Source organism: Python bivittatus, unplaced genomic scaffold (genome assembly GCF_059951505.1).
Source record: "Python bivittatus isolate LINGU-HERP-01145 unplaced genomic scaffold, Pbiv_v1 ctg000840_np1212, whole genome shotgun sequence".
Lineage (NCBI taxonomy): Eukaryota > Metazoa > Chordata > Lepidosauria > Squamata > Pythonidae > Python > Python bivittatus.
This window is the reverse complement of record NW_028277113.1, coordinates 48,723,400-48,745,359: the sequence shown is the minus strand read 5'-3', so window position 1 is coordinate 48,745,359 and position 21,960 is coordinate 48,723,400. Positions and strand designations below refer to the sequence as shown.

General features: G+C 36.2%; 1 protein-coding gene across 1 annotated transcript in view; it reads right to left on the bottom strand.

Annotated features, from left to right (window-relative positions):
* The window catches only part of CUNH8orf34 (chromosome unknown C8orf34 homolog), an 84,950-nt gene that overhangs the window by 42,282 nt on the left and 20,708 nt on the right, over nucleotides 1–21,960 (bottom strand). Inside the window, exons 6-8 of the mRNA XM_088130646.1 lie at nucleotides 20,685–20,854; nucleotides 17,224–17,390; nucleotides 2,675–2,810 (exon numbers count right to left, since the gene is read on the bottom strand). Of these exons, the coding sequence (XP_087986772.1) occupies nucleotides 2,675–2,810; nucleotides 17,224–17,390; nucleotides 20,685–20,854 (473 nt within the window). The remainder of the gene's footprint in view (nucleotides 1–2,674; nucleotides 2,811–17,223; nucleotides 17,391–20,684; nucleotides 20,855–21,960) is intronic.

Genomic DNA, 21,960 nt, shown 5'->3' with positions numbered 1-21,960 from the left:
TATAATGCTCTGTATTTCTCTAACTGCAGTCCAAATATTTATAGAGCTAATCAGCATGCAGTGCTTATAAGCTGTCTGTCTACCATTCTCTCTTATACATTTCACTTATTGAAAATATGAAGCACGAACATCTTCTGGCCAAAATCATCTCTCTGAAACCTAATATTGCCCAGAGACACAGCTGTAGGGGCTAAATCATCTGAGAACTGAGGAAACTGTATTGAACACCTTTGCTCCCCCAAAGCCCCTTGTGTCTGTCACCAGAGTTATCAGAACTAAACCAGTAAAAAGTATAAAGAATTAGTCTAAGTCTGCTTTGACAGCCATTTCCAGAAACAGTTTCCATTTCTCCCACCTCCAAAGTGTATGCCTTAGAAATTAGGCAGCAGAGGGACAATGAAAAGACTGGTTACAGAGAAAGACTTGTAGATATTTTGCACACTATTTCAATTCTTATCTAATCGTATTTTAAAGTTTAAACTTGCCTAATATGTTAATAGAAGAGAAATAACTTTTCCCAAACATGTAGTATGCCCCAAATCTAATGTTGATTATGAATCTGAGGTCATACATCTCACATGACTTACAATATCTCTAAGTCAAACTTAGTTCCTTGGTCCTCTTGTTTTTCTCAAAAGACCCTCATATGACTTAAAGAGGTAGAACAGTCTTTCTGTTGTTAGTAATTGGAGCTCAGGATTTAGCATTGTTTGTGAAATGTGAATGGTACAGGAGAGAAGATCCACAAAGTCATCAAAAAAGTGTGCACTAATCTGTTTAGCAATTATTATGTGATATTTATATCACATAAAATGCAAATTGACAGGAAATAACAGGAAAATAGTGAAGACTATTTACCGTGATCTAACCCAAGGTATATAAGGACTTAAGAATAGACCTACTTTCATCAGGCTAATGGGCCATCTAATCCAGCATCTTCTGTAAGGGGTCATACATGTGTTCTGCTTGCCCCAGAGCAAAGATGAGTTACTTATGTTTTTTTGAAGACACGAATAAACAATGTTTTCCTGATCCTGTCCTCAGCTTGCCTTGCAGGCAGCCTCTCCCTATCTTTCCTATTCCAATACAGGAGTAGAGTGTTTCCATCTTTGCCAGCACAAGCCACTCCAAGTGGTCAGTCTGCAGACAATCATTCTATGCTAGGTTTGGAGATGAGGGCCATAATGAGGGCATGGCCCCCTTTCCAACCACTCATTTTTAGGGTCATTGGCCTTTTGGCAGTAGAAAAGTCAGGGATTTCCCAGTTTCCTTGCCAACTCTTTGGTGCCAGGAAAAGCAGGGAGTGAGGGGGGAGGTGGGTCTTATGACTCCAGTTCTCCCAGCATACAAAGATCCATCCCCTGGCAATGGAGAAGGGGCAAAGTGGTTTTCTGCTCCTCATTGTCTGAGAGATTGCAGAACTAGGAGCAAAAACAACTGTTCTTTCCCAAAAGGTGTTTGTTATCACCTTTTCATTAATCTCCTTTGAAAAAGCATAGTAGAATTTTTAGAGGCATGAAAATATAGTTCATGTGTATGTGTGTGTGTTCTATCTACATCTATACAGACATTATCTATCCAATAATGTTTTTACCCATTTCTACCACTTATCAATAGAGTTGGCTAATACTGCTGCCGAAAAGCCCTGCTCCAAAACGAAGGTTTGAAAAAGAAATCAAAGGATGTGTAATGTTACCTTTTCAGTTGATTTGACTGCTCCAAGTTATGGCTGTCATATGGAAAAAATAAGTTCCAGCTGCCAAAGCCAGAAAGGCTTCGTTTTGATTTGATTCCTTCCAAAGGGTTAGGATTATGAAGTATTATAAGGCAACTGCATGAACTCCCAGAAGATATCCATGCAACCAAATCTTCATTTACACAGGTGTATTTCTGAGACTGTAAATAATTTAGATCATCCTCAAAGAGCCACAGGAATGCAGGTTAATCAAAGTTAAAGGCAGAAAAATGAAAATAATTCCAAGGTGTAATGTAACATTGTCTTGTAGCAATTTGGTATGCTTTTACTGTGAATGTTGCAAAGTATAAAAATAATGCCAGCAATTCTGTCTCAATCCTAAATACAGATAGCCCTCATTTAGCGACCACAACTGAGACTAGCAACTCAGACATTAAGTGAAGTAGTCACTAAGTGAAAAATCATGTGACTGTGACTGTCCTCACAATTTTACACAGGACAAAGCATATTAACTGACTGTAATGGTGAACACATGATTGAAAGAGAGATGCTGCAAAGGTCGTAAATGCAAGTATTGGTTGCAAAATTACTTTTTCATCACCATCGAATGCTGTTCGAGGCAGTTGCTAAGTGAGGACTACCTGTATGTTCAATTAGCAACAGTAGGAAAAGGAAAACACATCATTCAAAATGATTTCACTCCATTCAGATTAAGGCTCCTTCTTCTGAACCTCCCATATCCTCAGATCCAAAGAAAGCCTCAACTAATAAAAGCCACAATTTTCAAAGCTCTTAACTTCTTTGTTCCCAGAAGGTAGATTTCTTACATTCATTTCAGATGAAGAACAATGCAAATCTGAAATAAAAATTAAAATAGACAGTTCCTGTATCTATATCTAAGATAACGCATCTTCCTCTTTTCCAGGCCTAGCAGGTAGAGCTGTAAATTCCACCCTCCAATGCCTGTCTATTATTTACCTGGCACATCTTGCGCAGATGTTCAGGGTGACTTTGGCTTGTGGTTCAGCTGTATGTGAACTTCGAGTCTGGTTAAATTTGCTTCCAGTAGAGACCACGCTGGTTACCCCTTCCATTCTTAAATCATCAAGATCTTCTGTAAAGGAAATCCATTTTTTAAAAAATGTACAGTTAAGCGCATATTTTTAACAACATAGTCCAATGTAATCATTACAGAAATTCTCATGGTAAAACAAATGTAGAATCTGAACAATCAATCAACTTACTTGCCTAAACAAATGGACATATATATAATATACATTTACATATCAGATAAAAATGATGCCTCATTTAGATATCACACATGCTGAGTATAGGTGTCAGGGGTGTGTGAGGGCAGGCAATGTGTCCAAGTCTCTTTACTTTCTTTACTCTCCTGCTTAATCTTGCTGTTACTCTTTGGGTGTGACCCCACTGAGTGAGGAAACAGAAGAGCAAGTCGGAGTTTGGAGAGGAGTTCAACTATGTAGAAGGAAGAGGCAGAAGAAAGAGTAGGGAGGAAAGAAAGGAAGAGCCAAGAAGGGGAAGTGATTGCTGACTGACTGGCTGCTACTGACTGTTTCCTGAGTGCCGCAGATTACACACTGTGCTTCTGATTGCCACTGGCTGCCCATGGGGCGTGATCTGAGCGTTGCTTCCTGTTGACCTAGGTGACCAAGGGGGGAATGTAAGAAAACCAGATTCCAGAGAGCAAGCAAACAGAGAGAGCAGTTTGGCAGGGGAGGTCAGTGGAGAGGCATCTTCCTCTCTCTGTTTCTTATACATGGGAAGAGTATGGAAATAGAGAGATCTGCAAGGGACTTGCCATGTCCAGTTCCCTCCCTGAATATAACAAAAACTGCAAACACTGTAAGTATGGAAGAGAAGGTGAAAGGGCTAGAGGCAAAGTGTCCACCCACCCACACACATACACATACACACACATACACTTCCAGCATATCAGAAAACATGAGGAATTCTTGGATTGGAGACAGGAAGCACCTGCATCCATGACTTAAGGACTATGAAATGGCTCAGTAGCCTTCCTGAAAGGGAAATCAGAGCATAATCATACACAGTATTAAGCAGAAATCCTCAGGTCCCAGGGAGTGAGGAGGTAAGAACTTCTCAAAAATAAGACTCCAATGAGAAAAAAATAAGCAGAAGCTTAGTAAACCATTGTGGATGCATGTAGAACTATCACTGAGCTAAGATTCAAAAAATGACATGTACAGGCAATGGAAGATGGATATAATCACCAATAAGGCATATGAATAAGTAGCTAATAATTGCAAAAAGAAAGTCAGAAAGGCTAGAGCACAAAAGGGCAGCAAATAAACATCAGGCTCAAATTGGTGTAATAAGCCCCCAAAGACCCAATCTATATTTAAACCACTTTTGATTAAAGAAGCAAAAATAGATTGATCTTTGAGTCAAGAGATAAAAAACTACTAGAAACATTTCAAAAAGTAAAAAACAACTTTTCCCCTACTTGTAGAACTATGGACAGAATATGAACGATACCAAAATAGTAATCGCTGCTGTAATTTTCTTTAATTTCGACAAAAAAGTATTCTGTGTATACACAAATGAAATTCAGTTGCAGCGAATAATCAGAGATGTGTAGGCTAATAAGAAATTCCATTTAAGTATTTAAAGGCTGATGCTTGATTAATAAATTAGCTCTTTAATCAGCCCTCTTAAAATAGGCTTTGGCAATATATGTTTTTATGATTTTTTTATGAATTTCAATTTGCATAATCCATTTAAAATGTTCTATACATTTTTGTATTCTTACAATGTAGACTGCATAAGATTTAAAACATAAAATTCTCTGTCCTTTCCTTTGCCAATCCTTCAAAGCATAGGATAAAAGACTATTCCTGATATGGAAGCTTTATTTGGGGAATGTATTATCTTCACTCAGCAAATCTTGGGATATCAATCTCAAGCCTATTGAGTAAGATTTAAATTTTATGGGAAAAGTCTCAGCCTGCATCATATCTTTCAACAAAAGATTATAGAAGGCAAAAATGAACACTGTGAAAAATACAGTATATTTTTAGAAACACGAAGAGTTTACTATTATGTCTGTTAGATTATAACTCTATCTTTTCTCTAAGTAATATCAGTTTTTGAAAACCAAGCCAGATTGCTTAAGTCTGCAGCCTATTGCTTATCATATTTTTCTTCAATACATTTCCACCATAACATACATCCAGATGTGATATATTTTAAGAAACTGTTGCCAATGAACTCAAACTCTGAATTACTGAATTCATTTATTTCATTGTATTGTATAAATAGCTGAATTTTTTCAAACATATATCTATATAGCTTGGAAGTATTTATAGTATAAATCAAATTTTGCCCTAGTAATTTTTTATGTCCTCATAATTTGAGCAACCAGATTCCTGTAGAGTCAAGCTTTGCCACTTTGCCAAATAATCTGATGGAAATATATATCATTTTCCACTTAAAATAATAAAATATGGCAAATTAAGAACACAATCTAACAAGTACCATTTTAAAATATAACAGTACCCCATTTAGAATAATTCGTAAAGACTTTAAAATTTTGCAATGTCAGATTAATATTTCATACTACATACTGGAGACCGGATAGAAGTGTACACTATAATATTTTTTGTACAAAATCCAAAAGCTACTTTATATGAACATGTTTTTAGTGGTAGGGAGGATTGAACAGCAAATTCCTATGCCTTATCACAAGCGCTTTTAAAGGTCCAGATTCAAAAGAATGTTACAACGAACAATGGAACTGGTATTCAAGAAAAAGTAGCTTTAAACCTATTCCCTTTGGTATGATGGATTGGGCAGTGATGATTCAGAACGTACTTTAAAAATTGGGCCATAAATTCAGGTGCTGAGCATTCTAAGTACTGCAGAGTCCCGTTGAGGAATAAAGGGTGGTAAATGCCACATTGGCTGATTCGCAAATCTGGAAGCCAAATTTTAATTATCGAATGTCAACATTTTATACTTTACTTTTCCCTTTGATCAAAGTCAGCAAAAATATACAAGTAACACTAAAGACATTTATCTAATGCAAAGAACAAATAAACTGGAAATATGCATATGAATTGCCCAGAGTCGTTGGGAGTTGGCCAGTGTATAAATTTAATAAATAAAGACAAAAATACAAAGAAATGTGTCAAGAATATAGCTGTGGATGTTTCCATGTAGTTAATAAGGCATAATTTAGAAACCAGGACGAGTGTTGCTTTATTATCAGATATACCATTCAAGTAAAATATGAACATAAAAAAGGAATTAAGACAAAAATGTTAAAATTGGACATTACAGGAGTCTATCTGGATCTACAACAAAGAGCTATTTCTTGTTATTAGGAAATGTGTACATAATCTGTTTTACAGCATTAGCAATTATCTCAATAAAATCTGCAATTTAGTATGATTCATAACTGCATAAAAGCATTCTTGAATTGAAAACATTTATCATTTGATATTTTTCACTGTTACTTGGTTTTAGTGGAATGGAAACACTGGTTTCGGTATGTTTAATTTCATTTCAATTATTCAATTGTTTTGAATTTCTATAATGTATTATTTTTATTGCAATCAACTTTTCTTTTCAAAAGAAAACACTTTTTAACATGCCAACTACACTCATTTATAAATAATTAAATAGATAATTATTTATATTTAATCTCTGGTTAAATATGAAATAATTGTACTCTTTGGTTATTTTCCCAATGTTTGGAAAGTATTTTTTTTTAATAAAATCCAATTCATCTTTCTACTCAACCGACTATATGTCACTTTATATCTCCTACATACAAACATTTTATATTCTATTCTACATTTTCTTTTTGATACAGTCTGAATCCATAAGAAAACACATTAGTGCCCTCAAGTGGCAACAACTAAAGACAGAAATAATGTTTCTATATGAAATTTCCCAAAGAGGTTGCTATATTAGTCTTAGGCAGGTGGAAGGAAGGAAGGAAGGAAGGAAGGAAGGAAGGAAGGAAGGAAGGAAGGAAGGAAGGAAGGAAGGAAGGAAGGAAGGAAGGAAGGAAGGAAACTTGTACCTTTAATGTCAATCAATTTTATCATATCTAAAACTTCTTGGATCATGTCCACCTCCCACTGAAATAAATTCTGAAGACAGAGAAAGAGATTTTATAAGTTCACACTACTGAGAGAAGTGGGGAAAACAGACAGAATTGTTTGGGGTCAGGTGACACAGAAACAAAATAGCTGACATAGTGATCATAAATAAAGTAGTGGTATGTGTTCTGTCAGTTTGATGCAGCAAAATCAATAAAGAATCCTGTAGTCCACCAAAGATTAGCAACTCCCTCATTTCATGAGATTTACAGTATACTCCTGAGATAGCTTAAATTTATCTCATAGTCTTAAGGCAAAGAAAATGGGAATGAGGAAAAATGGTTGCTTTAGAGATGATCAAACATGAAAGAATTATAATATTTGACATGAAACTCTCAGCCTTAAATAACTAATGAATGTAATATTTCAGGAAGACTTAGTCCACATCTGAACCATGAAAAATGTACTGAACCTTCCGATTAATTTCTGTTGTTCCATTTCAATATCCAATTGGTCATCACAGCTCCTTTTCTCAAATGTTTGTTCTTCTGATGAATGTCTTGGGAATTAAAAAAAAAAAAAAAAACCTCTACTGGTCTCAGGATATAGCCATTTCCAATGTCAGATTGTGTTGTTTTATTCCTTTGCCAATTATTCCAATGTAAAGTATAATGGAACACTGCTAACTGAAGATGGCACGCTTCACATTGGAGGAGAAACAAATGTATATTCCCCTGATATTGTTGACTGTATGTTTGCCAGAATGTTGGGGCAGGACTAATTTTTGTATTTGTACCATTAGGTGGTACAATACTGTGATCAATACTGTTTTCAGTTAGGTTACTGAGCATAAGCCAGAGAAGGAAAGAGAAGTGGAGAAAGACAATGCTGCATTTGAGTGGTATTTGAGAGCCGTAGTGACAAGGAGAGTTCTGTTGATTTGTCTTCTCAGCATGTCTTATGCAGTATTTCTGGGATCTGTGTAGCTTTATTGGTCTATTTCATTCATTCATTCATTCATTCATTCATTCATTCATTCATTCATATATATTTCACAGGGTAGCTATTATATTTAGCGAAATGCCTGATTTAAATTTTCATTTTTTGTGCGTCTCAGATCTGAATAGTTATGGTTATATGGTAGGGTTTAGCTGTGCAGAATGGATTATGTGGTAAGCTTTGGACTGAAGCTGGAGGCATGTAAGGAGATGTGACGTTTAGCTGATTTCCTACATTAAGTAGTAGTTGATGCAGTCCTGCATCAACCTGTTATATACTTGATGTAGAACATGCCTGGGTCAGATTAATAGATTTAATTCAACGTAACATTTATGGATAGCCAATGAAGTAAATGAATATTATAAGGCTCTTCGATTCCATAGTTTATGGGCCTTAACTTTTCTCTAGTGCTTGTTTCGTATTTTCTATCTGTAGGTGTCTTCATAAACCACAACTCCAAGGTCCAAACAGTTTTCACTAGTGAGAAGCAATCATTTCCCCTCAGGGGCCAGAAGTAAGAATGCCAAAGTCATCTGTTGGAGACTGCAGCCTCTCCTTGCGTCTACAGGTTTTTTGACCACTGGGAAAAAGGCAGAAAGCAGATAGAATGCCCTTCACGCAGTCTCCTGGGCCTGTTTCTCTTCTGGCCTATTATTAGATGAGAGAGTCTATGTTTAGGAGACAAATGGAACTTCCTGTTTCTCCCTCTAAATATGCAGTTTAGTTAAAAATGAGGCTTTGTATCTTAACAAATTCAATGTTTCCCTCAAATATAATGAGTATCTACTTGTTAGGTTAAACCCATATTCTGCATCCAAGACAATACATAGTGAACATTTTATTTTCATTTTAATGGGAGCCTTTTAGCACTCCGTATATTCTCAGAAGCATGTCCTGTAACAATGCTGAATGTAAACCTCTAGCACCATATGGAAAGAAATTTGCTATTTTCCTTCTGTCTGAAATAACCATGGAAGCTGAATCCCTATATTCACTGCCCCAACAACTCTTCTAGACTTTTCCTTTCCCCCAAAGGGCTTGTTTATGAACAATGTCTGCTCTAAATCCAAGCCAAGCAAATCTTGCCATGTTTGGAGAGGAAATAAAATGAAATCTCCAAAGCAATTAGAGGCCTTTCATCCTATTATACAGGTGTTCCTACAAAGAATGGACAAACACCAAAGACAAGACAAATATCAATAATTTTCTGAAAATATTAAGGTATGAGAAGAGCTGATACTTGTAGTTTTAAGTAGAGAAAGGGGAAAATAAATGCCTATCTCACAAAAGATACTTAAGTGCATCCTAGTGAATCTTAACCTCGTTTAAGTCTCTGGATTATGTCACAACAATAGGGATAATGGGAATTATCTCAGTAAAACCTCACTAGCAGAGCTGGACTACTGGGAATTCAATTTAAGGCAAGAATATTATTCAGGCAATTTTTATCCAGCTTGAATCACTGCGGTATTATGGAAAATGGACTCCATTTATTTGGAAGGAGTGGTCCCAAATGGAGCCAACATAAGCTTTTTGAAATAGGGCTTGTTAGGAAATGTAAACATATCAGAACCAACCACAGCCAAAACCCCCATTAAGGTAATGGGAAACTATCTTTCCAGTGCTATTACAGAATCTGCCTTATTAAAACCCTGATCTTCAAAGTGCTGCATTGGCACAGGCCCCATTCATTTTGAAAAAGTTCTGCTTCAGAAGGATTTTTCAGAAGTAGCAGCAGATTGTCTGATGATTAATAAGTGCCAGATCTTAAATATTCACTGTGGAATTAGAGAAACATCTGAAAAGTGCTGGGCTTGGGGGAGGAATAACCATATTTTTCTCTCTCACTACCTGCTTGGAGAAAATTTACCCTTTGTTGTCACTTTCCATTGGAGAGGACAACCTCTGACTAAAAACCACATAATAAAGGGCTATGTTATCTCTGAATTCTGCATTCTGTTCAGCTTAACTATTGTTGATATTTAATAAATCACACTTCATTCAATGTAAATCATCCCCCTTGTAATATTCATTACAACTGTCTGCATATTAAGCAAGGCAGGACAAAAGTCTGCAAAACATTTGATAGAAGAATGGCAAAGAATAGTTTGATGTGATGGACCTAAAGATAGCTAAAAACTCAGAATGGGAGCTGTGACAATAGTCTAGCAAAGGCCTTGCAGGTAACAGAGATATTAAGAAGAAATATTTAGGCAGCAGTTCCTAATCTATGATTTTCAGTTATATTTGGACTATAGCTCTTAGTTCTCCTGCCTGTTGGCTATACTAGCTCAGAACTCTGGGGGCTTATTATAATTATGTCATTTTATTTATATTATGTAGGAATGTATAAATTGCTTCAGTCAAGGTGACTCTAAGTGCATACAAAAGCAACCGTTGCAGTCAATGCAATGCTTCTTATAAGGACATGAAAGTAGAAGCTATTGTCTCAAGAAGCAAGTTGTTCCAGAGGTGGGGACCCTTTTTGGGCTCCTTCCTGTTGCACCTCCTGATAGGTGGGATAGTAGTTTCTGGGTGGCCTTCAAGGCAGACCTATATAAAGCAAATCACAATAATCCACATGAGAGAAACAAGGGCATGAGTGACTCTCTTCAGTACATCCTGTTCTAGATAAGGCTGCAGTTGAAGCACCAACTCTTCCTATCCTGCTTCTTCAAAGTCCAACTTTCACTTCCACAGTGTCACAGGGAATACCACTGTTTGCACGATTCTGATCTTTGTTTAGACACATCACAGCATCTGAATATCTTTTCCAAGGCCTTCATGGCTAGTGTACCAAGTGCTAGCCTGCAAGTATTTCTTGCCTCCTTGTTTTTTTATTGCTGATGGTTCATCCTAAAAGGTAGAAGCTACCTACCACTTGATGAGTTCAAATTGTTAAATTATTTAAATTGCTGTTTTTATGATATGATCTTGTAATGTATTGTTGCTTCCATTATTTTATTAGGATTTTTTCCCCTGAGAATGGCATTAAAATATGCATTTTAATAAATTACAAATTGAAGTACTAATGTAATTGAGGAAAAGTGGTAGCACTAATTGTAGGAATATTTCCTATATATGATTCCTTTTCCCTTATTTTCCTATAAAACTTCAAAAAAATATGCATTCTGATAAACAATATAAATTAGTTACTCCCTCTCTAACCCTAAAGTTGGCCTGCAAATATACAGACAACCAGCAGATGGAAGAAAGGAGTTGGATGTTAGTTCAACTATCTAATGACTCTTACTGTTGGGAAGTTTTTTCTATAATTCTATTGGAATTTGCCTTCCTGTAACAACTCCATTATTCTGTGTCCTGTATTCTGGAATAACTGAGAACAAGTATTGACCTATATAACATTATTTCATATACTGAAGAATATCTGCCTTCAATTTCTTTTTCTCAAGGCTAAACAAGTCTAGCTTGTTCAACCTCTCATCACAGGATTTAGCCTCTAGTTCCCTGACCACTGCCATTCTTTGAAAATTTTCCAGGTTGTCTGAATCCTTCTTAAAGTGTAATGGCTAAACCTGCCAAACAGAGAATAAAGTGGAAAAATTACTTCTTGTGACCTGGACATTATACTTTGATCGATGCAGCCTATAACTGTGTTTGCTTTTTTTGTATTTACATCATACTGTACTGCTGAGTTCTATTCTGTAATCAACTGCTTTTCTAAAACAAGTATTCCCCATTCTGTAACTTTGCATTTGATTTCATCCCATTTCTCTAAAATATCAAGATTGTTTTGAATTGTACTTCTATCATCTAGGATATTAGTTATCTCATCTAATCTTGTATCATCTACAAATTTGAGAAGCATTCCCTCCACCTTTTCATCCAAGTTATACGAAAAAAATGCTGATGAGTAGAGGAATCACTGAGGTACCTCACTTAATATTTCACTCCAGTTGATGAGAAACCACCAATGAACATTCTTTGAGCCCAACTTTCAAGCAAGCTGCTTATGCACCACTATCCAAACCACAGTTAATTAACTTGGTAATCAGAAAGTCATATACTACTTAATTATTTTTTTTGTTTAAGTAAAGATACATCATGTCTATTGTACTTCCATAATCTACTAAGGAAATTACTGAATCAAAAAATAAGATTAGTCTGATTAAAATGTTTCTTAACAAATTCTTGCTGACTTCTGGTAATCACCACATTGTTTTAATGATGAATTATATTGTTTTAAGGTCTTAGTTTATAATCTTCCCAAATATTAACAACAGACTGACAAGTTCGCAGTTCTCTAAATCCTCTTTTCTTCCCTTTTTGATGAAAGGAACAATATTGTCCTCCTCCTGTTTCACCCATTCTCTTGAGTTTTCTTGGAGAAGTAATAGATAAGGAATATTTAGTTGAGGGAGCAGAAAAAGCAGGAAAATTAGGGGAAACAAACATAAAAACCTAACATTATTACTTAGAAGGGCATACATAAAAATTCAATTAGACCATTTGCAATTTTTTTCAGTACTGTACCTTAGATGCAATTCATTTGACTCTGGAGCTTTAAACTCATTCAAAGTAAACAGGTATTCCCTGACTATGTAATCATCAATCTCAAGCTTTATTCCTGCCCTTCATAATTTCCTGGTAGAATAAATATCCATCTTGTGATAGAAGACTGAGCCAAAATAGGAGTTGCCCTTCTAAGTAATAATATTAGGTTTTTGTGTTCATTTCCCCTAATTTTCCTGCTTCTTCTGCTCCCTCAACTAAATATTCCTTATCAGTTACTATGAAATCTCTGGAAGGGTTATGCTACAGAAAGTTTGTCTTCCAACAGATGTTGGGATGATTAAAATCTCACATCACTACCAGTTCTACTGATTCAAATCCTCTACCACTACTACTTTTTCTCCTCCCCAATTTTTATTTTCCCATTAATCTTCTAAAATACAGTTAGTTGAAAAACAATGACAAATCCAAAGTGCCCAATAGGTTACTGATCTCTTTTATTTTAATTCAACATTTTACCTACTATATTCCTGTTGCTCTATTAAACATACATGAGGGACGTTTTGTATTTTAACATGGATTTTAATTTCTGCCCTTCACTAAGTGTTTCCACATGGTAAATCTAACATTACAATATGCCAGAAACTCTGCAATTACTAAAGCTAATTATAAAGTGCTAATTAAAGTCATAGCATATAGACCACCACCACTCTGAACATATTTACAAATTTATTTTAAAAAATAAGGATTGTACAGGGGATTTTAAACTATTAAGAAGAAAAAAAGAAGTGATGTTCTTAGGTATCATACCTAAATACTTCGGTATCATACTTCTGCCCCACCTTCATGACAACATATGCCACTTTAACTTTGCTGCCCATCCTCTGAGCATCCCTTTCTGAGACCAAAGTTTCTGAAACACTTTCTCAGGATGCAAAAGAAATGGGAAAGAATAGATGTGATCATCAAACTATATCTTGTCACAGTACAGACAGTAGTGAGCATAGTCCACTAGTGCCCATGATTTGCCATTTAAATATCCACACAAAAATGCATATATTTATAATACTACATACAAAAGGGTGTATATATAAGAAAGGTGCAGATACAAAGTACCTATCTGAATTATTAAAATTTTAAAAATCACATATTAAAGAAAAGTGTACGTGCAACTTCACATAGTAGAGAGAGCTAAGTATAAGAAAAAACTTCAAATAGTGACAAATGTGAATTGGGGAGAGGTAGAATGGAACAATAATAAAAAAAATACTGATACTGATACAGATTACATTTAGACTTAGGACATTTTATAGCATTTTAGAAAATTCAATTAATTTGGTTAATTAATACATCCTCATTTTGTAACAGGCAGGCAATCTCTGAGTAAAAATTGTATTTCATTACTAATATTCTCACTAAAAGGACTTGAACAAGTTTCCAAGAAACTTTGAGAGCTTCTTGAGTACAGCTTGAAAATCACTCATTCATTATAATGCTCCATTCCTTGCATATTATTAAATTTTCATACAATCTCAAAGAATGTATGAAATTCAAATTTGTTATCTGTCACTGGGAACCACTCCTAGTTAAATGGTGTGTTCATATGACATAGTAAGATATAAGATGCCTTTAACAATTGTTCTAAAATTTACGTGAAATCTTAGCAACAGTCTAGATATAGCAAAATTAAAACCGAGATTTGTAGCTGACTAAATCCTGTTACTCTCTGTGTTGTGAAAAACCAGATGCATAACTCTATTTTCAGTTTATTGAATGCAATCAAATCTTGGTCCACCAATAAACAGAAATAAAGAATGGAAAGAAAATGGAACTGCTTTTGGCAATATTTCTCCTCTGTGATATCTTGCTAGTAGCACTTTATATAATAATATCTACACATTAGTAGGCAACTAATTGAGTCAGCAATTCTATATATTTTAAAATTCTTTTAAATATTCTTTGTGCATATAATGGAGTGAGTAATCTTTGTGTGGCTGGAGACTACACTTAACAAGCTGCTCATAATCATGTTGATTCTAAACAGCATCTAAGCCCCAGTAAGTAAGTAACTAAGTAAGTAAGTAAAAAAATCAAATCAAATCAAATCAAATCTTGGGGAGGGCAAAGGCCACAGCAATTGCATTTACCCATTTAAACAAGGGTAAGGCTAGAATTTTCTGTCATCCCTCCACTTTAACTCTATTAAAAACAAACCAAAACATACTGCAGAATGTTGGCAGTTTGAATGGCCTTCCGGAACTATAGAAAAGGGATTCTGCAAATGACAACTTTTCATAATCATGCTAGCAGTGGTACAGCATGATAGACAATTGATCCAACATTATAAGGAAAAGACAAAAAAGAACCATGATTTCTTTGATCATCTAGTAATTGGTGGCTGGTGTGGGTCTTCCAGGCTGTGTGGCCGTGGTCTTGAAGTCTTGTTTCCTAACGTTTCGCCAGCACCTGTGACTGGCATCTTCAGAGTGCAGGAGCACAGACAGGAGCAGTTCTCTCTGTGCCCAGGGTGAAGTGACCCTTCTGTGGGTATTTATAGAGATCTGGGGGGGGTGGGGGGGTTGGGTTACTGAGTGGCTGCTTGTTTTGGAGTCAGCATCTGTGTGTATTTTCCTGGGGATTAGGCAGGGTTTTTTCTTCTACTGAATTGTTAACGAGGGGCTGCTGGGGGTGATTAGCAAGTTCATTGTGTGAACTGTTCACATGTCCTGGTGGTTGAGCTGAGTTCGTTGACCTTTTGCAGGCTGTATTTTTCAGGATTGGTAGCCAGGTTTTGTTGATTTTTAGACTCTCCTCTTTTTTATTGAAACTGTGCTGGTGTTTGTGAATCTCAATGGCTTCCTGGTATAGGAAGATATATACTTGATGTAGAACATGCCTGGGTCAGATTAATAGATTTAATTCAACGTAACATTTATGGATAGCCAATGAAGTAAATGAATATTATAAGGCTCTTCGATTCCATAGTTTATGGGCCTTAACTTTTCTCTAGTGCTTGTTTCGTATTTTCTATCTGTAGGTGTCTTCATAAACCACAACTCCGGAGAGCATCAAGCACAAGTACAAGAAGTGCTAAAATCAGCAAAAGACAAAAGGGATCCCCTCACCGCTGCAGGAGTATACCGCATACCATGCAGTTGCAGACAAGTATACATCGGGACCACAAAACGCAGCATCCATACCAGGATAAAAGAACACGAAAGACACTGCAGACTACAGCAACCAGAAAAATCTGCAGTAGCTGAACATGCTCTCAAGCACACTGGACACAAAATCCTATTTGAAAACACAGAGATACTGGACAACACCAACAGCCACTATACCAGGCTATACTGGGAAGCCATTGAGATTCACAAACACCAGCACAGTTTCAATAAAAAAGAGGAGAGTCTAAAAATCAACAAAACCTGGCTACCAATTCTGAAAAATACAGCCTGCAAAAGGTCAACGAACTCAGCTCAACCACCAGGACATGTGAACAGTTCACACAATGAACTTGCTAATCACCCCCAGCAGCCCCTCGTTAACAATTCAGTAGAAGAAAAAACCCTGCCTAATCCCCAGGAAAATACACACAGATGCTGACTCCAAAACAAGCAGCCACTCAGTAACCCAACCCCACCCCCCACCCCAGATCTCTATAAATACCCACAGAAGGGTCACTTCACCCTGGGCACAGAGAGAACTGCTCCTGTCTGTGCTCCTGCACTCTGAAGATGCCGGTCACAGGTGCTGGCGAAACGTTAGGAAACAAGACTTCAAGACCACAGCCACACAGCCCGGAAGACCCACACCAGCCATCGTATGCTGGCCGTGAAAGCCTTTGACAATATATTGTATTAAGATATTTAATGTCATTAATAATTGTATAAGATGGGTTAGTTAAACTCATGAAAAAGTACATGCAATCATAAGAAATGGAGAAAAGATACACATTCATTTAACTAATTACGAGTTAACAGAATATGACTTTCAAAAAGTTGCCCGCGAACTGTGTTCTTTTAATAGCAGCCAAGAGTAGAATAGCCAACAGCATGAAAAGAAATAATATGAATAAATATGCATATTAAGTGAAGCCTATATGAAGCCTATACAAAAGGATAAAACTGTACAAAAATAGACAAATTCCTAACAATTTATTGTGAGAGAAGAAAGGAAAAAACATTCTGTATTGCACATACTGACATTTTCAGTGTTTGTCTATTAAAGTTTACCGTTCAAGCTTACACATTAATGTGAAATAGTCTTCTACATTTTAAATCACCATCTCATCCACAGAGATTTGAAAATTAGAACTCACAATTCATTTTTCACTCAGAGATTAAAAACAACAACCCTAAAGCATTAGTCTCACAGAACTACGGAAACACATCCCCCTACATATCAAATTGTTCTAAGAAGAAAATCTGCTCAGTTACAGTGGATCAATGCAATGCAGTAGACATTTATCACTACTGAAGAACCAGGAGAGACAGAGAATCTGGCAATGGAAAAATAACATATGATATTATTTGGTATTCTAATGAGTGTTCCAGGGCATATTTTTAAATTCATGTTGTGCCTAATTTAAGAATAATCCCAGAACACAACCAAACCTTGCTTGTAATTCCAAATGACAAGGAAACGATGCACAATGATGGATGAACTGCCACTACAATTCCAATTCCAAGAAGCAATACCTCTAGATGTTGACTATATATACACAATTCTCTCTCGATAGATAGATAGATAGATAGATAGATAGATAAAGATGGAAAACATTAATTTGTATAAAATTTGCATTTAAAAAAAACTGGCAGTAGCAATTTATATCTCTCTAGACTTTTTAAACTAAACATACCTATTCCCAAATAAGCACACATTTGGAATCTGACTTCAGATTCCATACTGAGTTTCAAAAGGATAATCAATTGAGGACACCTTAAATGAATTAAGTTTTGTAATTACCCAGTAGTTCCATGGCATCATCTTCATTGTCAATATCTTCTTCTGTTACTGAAGGAGTTGTGCTCAGTAGAGAATCAAATGAATCTTGTGAAAGCATAGCAGCCAGCAATTTCTTATGTTGTTGCTGCTGATGTTTCAGTCCTTTAGTCTTTGGTTTCATCTTTAAACTAGAAATAATTATTAATTAATCTCTTAGTCTCATTAAGAGCAACTATTTGCAGCCCAAAGAGAATCTATATATTTGATAGAGACTAAATAAATCAGTCATAACATAATTAAGTCCTTTTGATTTCATGGGAAGTTAAAGCAATCTCTGTAAACAGGATGTAGATTTAGCAATATAATAAAAATTACAGGTAATCCTCGCTTAACAACCACAATAGGGACTGGAAAATTTGCTGTCAAGTGGGGTGGTCATTACGTGAGGCATCGCATGACCGCACCCAATTTTACATTTTTTGTGGTCATTAAGCGAATCACATCAGTTGATAAGTGAATCACCTGGTCATTAAGCAAATCACACAGTCATCAAGTGAATCACGCAGTTCCCCATTGATTTTGCTTGCTGGAAGCCAGCTGGGAAGGTGGCAAATGGCAATCACATGACCCCAGGACACTGCAACCATTGTAAGTGTGAGCTGGTTGCCAAGTGCCCAGATCGTGATCACGTGACTGTGGGGGCACTGCGATGGTCATAAGTGCAAGGACCAGTTGCACATTACTTTTTTCAGCATTGTCGTAACTTTGAATGGTCACTAAACGAATGGACATTAAGTGAGGACTATCTATATTATAGTAAAAACAGTTATCCCAGACCATGTAAGATAAAATACATATGGAAATAGACTTCCTTATATACATGACAGAGAGACAGACAGAGCTTTATTTCAGTCATTGACCAATAAAAATATATTTAACAAAACAAGCAAAGCAAAATTATCCCCTAAGATCAATAACTGTTGGCAATCATTTGTGGGCAAAGACATTTGCTACTTTTAGATAATGCAAATAGATAATGCAAATAAAATTATCAGAACTGTGCTGTGCAAATAGTTACCATCATACAGAAGGAGCCCATCAGTGGAAACCACAAGTTTCAGAAGAAGAATAATGTTCAGAAGAAAAATAATGTCAATTCTGATGGCTTGTTTGGGGATAGGAACATGTCTTCATCAAGCATACCAATCCAACCATCATGGAAAGCAACACCTTTGTCCCATCTTTTCTGCCTACAGTCACCTTATTTACTTACAAGGTGGAGAGTAAAAATGTAATTGTGTTCAGCTAAACATGGTAAAATATATTCACAGAAGTGTGATAAGCCAAGTTTCCCAGTTTGTAGAATTCAGCTGAATAAAGATTTCTATGCTAGGACTTCTGGATAAATTGGAGCTGGAGGGCTAAAGTTGCCTTTAGTGCTTATCGGTTCTGAAACCCTATATCTTGAAGTCTTGATGACTGCAGTTGACATAATAGGCAGCCATATACTTAACAGTAATTTCCCAAGGAATGTTTAAAAAGGCCTGCAAGTACATATACAGAGTATACCAAAACTCAGGCCCCATAAGCCAATCACAATATGTTTTATTAATTAATTTTTTTCCCGAGAAAATGTTACTGTATTTAGGAACGTTCAAATGAGTAAGAAAGTGTTTAGAAGAAAATGGCAACCAATTTGAATATTTAATGTGATTTATATAATAGATTGTCTTTGGGCACTGAGTTTTGGTATACCCTGTATATATTTAAATGTCTTGAATTAAAATAATATACATCCACATTGTTTTAAAAGTCCTATAGTTTGATATATGCTCAAAGTCAGTAACTATTGTTACTAGTTCTCTGCACAAAACTGCATGTATCATTAGATCATTTAATAACACTACAGCGAATTAGATTGGAAGAATTTAATCAAAAATGTCCTTCTGCTATTAGTTAATTATATAAGAATGAACTCTTTGGAACTGATCCAATAAATGTCTGAATAGACAGTATAACCCAAAGATAAAGCCTATTAATTAAATTCTAGAAACTTATTTTAAATATTGAATTAGAACTAGAGTAAAAAAAACAATGCTTCTCTTCCACTGATGGACAAAGTACAAACTAAGACAATTTTGGGGGGTCTTTCCCCTTCCCAAAATGTGACCTGGGAACTTTGGGGTAGAAATTGCAGATTAGCATTAGGTAATGTCTTGGATAACTCTTCTTATGTATCACTAATGCTTACTGTATACATTTTGTTCTAACTACCGTTTCAAGAGATCAGTTGCTTAATCACTTTTCCCATTAGCTGCTTAATCACTTTTCTCTGCCCATCTTTGCATCACAAACTAATCCTATAGTGTACAAGTTTCAGCTCTATACTGAGAAGTATAGTTCAAAGAAGTGATCTAGGCTGCAGTACCAGCCTATTTGAGCCATGTTTGCTGACTATAAACACCAGTATTTTTCCAACAAACTTTAAAAATGCTTGCTCCCTAATCTGAGTAAATTTCTCTCCAATTTAGTCCTTGTGCAATTTTGACTAATTGTTCCCCTTGTCTTTTGATATCTTCTTTTTGTTCTCATTCTTGACCAGCCCATACCTTGACTATGTACCTGTTTTCTGATTCCCTGGGCCCTTAATTTTTTCTGTGCCTGTTTTGAAACTCAACCCATTCCCCTAGGCTTGGCCTACTTGGATTGGCACACGCTTATCTTCAAATGCAACATACAGTGCAGTAGTGTTTAACATGAATGCATGAATGCATACCCACAAATGTTCTTCTTGCTTAGGTAGAAATGGGCAAATGCTCTTCATCCTAGCAGAAAGAGAGATATCTTTGCAAATGGAACTGTGTCAAGGTTAGACACATGATCCTGGCTTTCAAGGCCCTACTTGCTAGGATGAAGAAAGCCAAATGATGGGATTTGCTCGCAATAATCCTCTCCTTTTCTCCTGATTATTAAGATAGCATCAAATAACAGTAATTCTGATAAAGAGCACTTGACAAATGTTTACTTTCTACACCTATCAACCCTCATCATACCTATCAAGATTGATAAATTATCATAGCTTCTTTCCCACCATTTAGCTGATCACTGTTAATCCTATTGGCAAAGAAACAGTTAAGGCACCTAGAGCTGAACAGTGAACAACTGAAAGCCACATGTGGCCTATAGGGTACAGATGCTCCAGATATGGCATAGACACTGATTGCACTAATTTTTGACATTAATGTAGTTGTATTTTTCCATTGTCTGTCTTACACATATACCTGAGAATGTACTCAAGAAATGAATGGAAGGTCCATGCTAATCTCTACTATGTTTGCATCCTGTATCTCTGTCCTAGACAAAGTATGCATAATGAGGAAAGCTTCTTATACAGCAAAATCAGCTAAAATTAACCTGCTGTATTTGGATACCAGACAGAAAGCAACTATCTCTAAATTATTCACCATAGCTGAAAAATGTACCTTCCTCCAGGACTGCTACTATCTTCACTATCCCACTGTTCCATTTTGCTTCTTGGTACTGGAGGCTGCAACATTTCATCAGCCAGTGGATCTGCATCATTTTCTTCACGTCCAATCCATTCTCCAACAACCCGAGGCCGAAGAAGTGGAGTATTAAAGGCTGCTGTTTCCTATTAGAGAGAAAATGATTACTACTTATTTGCAACAATATGGAGAAACAGAGGAATAAGTGCAAGCAATTTAAACATAATGATATTTTATAGAAAGATACAAAATACATGAAGGAATCTGGAAGACACTAGAGTAGGCGAGACTGTAATATAATATATAGCTTGAAGAAAAAATAACTGCATTTCTGGATAGCTAAAGTTATCCTTTGATTTTGATTATGTGCCATCAAGTTGGTGTCAACTCTTAGCAAACACACAGATAGATTTTCTCCAAGAGGATCTATCCCCAACCTTTAGGTTTTTTCAACAGGGTGCCCATTGTAATTAAGTCCATCCACCTTGCTGCTCATCATCTTCTTCTTTTTCTTTGCACCTTTCCAAGCACTATAGGCTTATAACACATAAAAACTGCATTTCTAGACCAGTTCAAAGAAATGTCTATCCCTAATGCTCCAGGATGATGTTTTCAATTGTGGCTAGTAAGTGTCCCTTAGAAAATCAAGCAAAGATTACTTGATTTTCCCCCTCCGTCCCTCCGTCCCTCCCTCCCTCGTGTTGTACAATATTTGCATCCAAAGCAAGTAAGGGTGTACCCTCTTTCTAGCTGTTAGATGTTCCTTTGGTGCCTGAACATATATTCTCCTGAGTCTGAACAGCTATCGTGCAAGGCCACAAAAAGGCACAGCTTCTTTAATGAGCAGGGTAGAGAGAGACTACCCATGCTAGATCTGAAGCATTCTTGTCCGCTGTGAATCCAAATACTATTCACCACTAATGTACATATCTCTAGACTCTGGGTGGTACAGAAAAAACTTAAAAACAATTCATACAATAAAGCATCATAAAACCCCACTGAACATAGAGTACAATAGCTTTCCCAAATCATAAAAGGATATAAGAGAAGAAACAGTGGCAGTCCAATCAATATTAAGCCTTGAAAGTCAGCCTAAATAAAATTGTTTTCATGGCCTTGCAAAATGACAGTAATAAGAGGGCCAGAGGTACGCTGCTCCCAAGTGTGGGGCCTGTCTATTGGTCCAGGACTTTACCACTTCCCAAAGGGGCAGGATTGTGATGGACTGGAATGGAGGAAGGGGGGTAAAAAC